Genomic DNA, 3225 nt, shown 5'->3' with positions numbered 1-3225 from the left:
CTTGAACACCTTTGAAAGTTACAACAAAAACAACATAAAATGATCAAAAAAGCCATTGGGTGAGAGTTCAATTGGTTTTGTCTGTAAGGGCATCAAAGTAATTATACTATTCTAAAAGTACAAAAATGTCCCTAGATAGTGGGTATTTATATTATTTCATTTTAGAGTTAAATTAGTAATTTTACTATATAACATAAAACAAAATTACCAAACGAACCCTATAGAATTTGAAAAAGATAATTTTACCCCTAAAGCTTAGTGCATTGCCTTTTTTTTTTTTAAGGGTAAATTCATAATTAAATGATTAGTAATTTGTGTCTTGATAGTAACTTTCTTAGGGGATTTAGTTTTTTGTTAACTAGTTTATAGGCTTGTGGAAGTCGGATCATTTTTTTTAACATTACAAAAAATGTTTAGGCAATAAAGAACTATATAAAATTATTATTAAACTCGGCTTAATGGATCAACATTAAAGCCCTCTGACCTTTCTCATTGCCTCGTTTGCATCTAAAATTAAATCATATAGGAGTTACTCGATGTAACTTGGTCTACTTGGCTGATCCAAAAGTAACTTAGACGACCAAGAAATTAAAAAAGAAATTGAAAGAAAAAAAAAAGAAAGAAGGAAAGAAAAGGAGGATCAACTTCAATGTTCAAATCAACTTGAACATTAAAGTTGCTTTCAGCTATTTTAGTGTTTGATATTGTTGTAGTGGTTACTTTTTAAAATGTTTTTTTGTTTGGAAATGTATCAAAATAATTTTTTTTAAATTTTTAATTTTTTGATATAAACATATCAAAACTATTTAAAAACATAAAAAAATAATTTTAAATAAAACTTTTTTGTCCAAATTTTTATGAAACATTGTTCTAAACGTGTTGGTAAGTAATACCTAGTACATTAGGTTGACTGGATCTTTCCACGTAATGGATGAAATAACATAGTAATATAACAATTATTTTCCATGCATCTCATGTATTGTTATTTTTTCTACGTTGAAATTGGAAGTTTGGATTACCTTCTTAACAATTAAGACATATGCTCGTAAAACACGGCACTGGTTGTAGTAATGATATCTCATTTGTCTTTGAATAACTACTAGTTTTACAATCAACACGTAATTAATTAGCCGGTATTAGAATAGATTAGAATAGAGAATATTCGTTGGGAATGAACCGAAGTAGTTAATTATCCGTGTGCGCCAACTGTTCGTCTATGGAAACGGTGCGCCAACATTGACTAAACCATCGACATCGATGAATAAAGTCAAACAAGATAACGATTTTAATCTAATTTATTTTTTTAATATAAAGCCCTCCAATCCACTCCAATGAATTTCCAAAAACATCTTCGTCTTCCTCTCTTTTCTTGACATCAAAAGCAGAGACTCCCAGAAAGAAAGACAGAACGAAATGGCAACAGTAGGTGGTATTACGGAGGTGGAAGGATCAGCTAACAGTCTTGAAATCGACAGTCTTGCTCGTTTTGCTGTTGATGACTACAACAAGAAACATGTTCTTTCTTGAAATTCAAAAATTTAGCTGAATACATTATTTTTGAAGTATTGTTGTTTTATTCAATTTGATCCGATGCTTGTTTTTGTGCAGAATTCGATGCTGGAGTTCAAGAAGGTGTTGAATGCAAAGCAGCAGGTGGTGGCTGGGACAGTTTATTATATTACCTTTGAGGTAACTGACGGGGGTCACAAGAAAGTGTATGAAGCCAAGGTGTGGGTGAAGCCATGGTTGAATTTTAAGGAGGTTCAGGAGTTCAAGCTTGTTGCGGATGCTCCTTGTGATTCTAGCGCCTAGCTAGGTATATGTAATTAACTGCATTTGATTTCTTTAATGAATTATTACGCTGTCAACTCATAGCTGTATATCAAGTGATGCACCTTGTTTTTGGAGTTAGAACAACATGTTGAGATGAGTTTTTGGTTGGATGTCTTTTGCAAAATCCACTCAGATTCTGTTTTATTCGATTGGGTTTCTTGTGGCAGGATTATCTTTAACGTCTATTCAAAATGAAAGCCTACAGAGAGGAAATATTAGTGAAGAAAGCATTTTACTTTTATTTGTTTTTTTTTTCTCCCAATTCCTTGAATGACAAGAGTAAAACTTAACCCACTCGTTAAGTTTACAAGTGTCTGTTTGGTTTGCAAGCTTACATATGCATTGGTCATTGGGCGGTGGTTTTTCGACTGCAACTCTAGGTAGTGGTGTTCTTCAAGTGGATCTTGTCTAATTGAATTTGAAATAGTGATTCGTCGCAAACATTTATCATATAAATTGGCATCTAAACAAAAAAATAAATAGTGATTCATTCACCAAATCCTTCTCTGGAGAGGCACAAGACCGTTTAGTTGTGAAATGTTTCACATATATTATAACCCTATTCATTATTTCTTATTCTAGTTTATATCAATTTTCTTATCCTGGCATCTTGTAGTCTACACTTTACCCTTTAAGTTACGTCATTGTTTCAGAAAACCATCGATGGTGTAAAGTAGCTAAAATATTGTTGGTTCAATGGCATCGACGTCAAGCATGATGATGCCAGCTTTTATTTGAGTACTGACGAAGCCTTTTTGATTCAGGTGACTGGAGACTGTATAGTTTGCTACGCTTGGAGTTGGTGTTCAAAATATATAAAAGTAGATAATAACGTGAATAGATTTCCTTGTGATGTAAGGCAAATACTATTTTCTGAACATGTATCTGGAAGATGTTACTCCAGATTTGATTGAATATTGCATATTCATGAATGTGTATATATCTATGTTGGCTATTTTCTTGATTTTCCCTTGATTACCCCTGTAAATCTTCCCTATTCCCTCTGTATGGATTAGGACTTCATCACTGCTATATATTGAGGACGGTGATAAGTGGAAGTATGGTTTTATAAGTTATGGAAGTTCTGTACAGTACAGTCTAAGAACTCAATGAGAAACTTCTTCCTTGTTTGCATGCATGAAAGCAAAGATTGTTGCTTTGGCATTGAATTGTAGTATATGTTTTCAAGTCCTTGTCAATATTTGATTCAATCTAAACTTTCCCATATATCTCACCATCGGATAATGCATTCCTCCACGCGGTTTCAAATCTGGATTCTCAAACAATTGAACAGCGACAGAAGTTGAGTAGATAATTTCAATGGGCAATAATCGAAGCCATTGAAATGCATATAATGGAGACTTGATCATGGAATATGTCTAGCAAACTATC

The 3225-nt window shown here is 32.9% G+C and overlaps 1 protein-coding gene across 1 annotated transcript; it reads left to right on the top strand.

Moving 5' to 3' along the window:
- The first annotated feature begins 1340 nt into the window (after positions 1-1340).
- On the top strand, positions 1341-2799 carry LOC118045332 (cysteine proteinase inhibitor A). Its single transcript, XM_035053925.2, has 3 exons — positions 1341-1515; positions 1609-1816; positions 2598-2799. Exons 1-2 carry the CDS (start codon positions 1414-1416, stop codon positions 1810-1812), a joined length of 306 nt encoding a protein of 101 aa, XP_034909816.1. The 5' UTR covers positions 1341-1413; the 3' UTR covers positions 1813-1816; positions 2598-2799.
- The last annotated feature ends 426 nt before the right edge of the window (positions 2800-3225 follow it).

The sequence above is a fragment of the Populus alba genome, chromosome 1 (genome assembly GCF_005239225.2).
Source record: "Populus alba chromosome 1, ASM523922v2, whole genome shotgun sequence".
Lineage (NCBI taxonomy): Eukaryota > Viridiplantae > Streptophyta > Magnoliopsida > Malpighiales > Salicaceae > Populus > Populus alba.
Note: the sequence above shows the minus strand (reverse complement) of the source record. Positions and strands in the feature narration are given on the sequence as shown.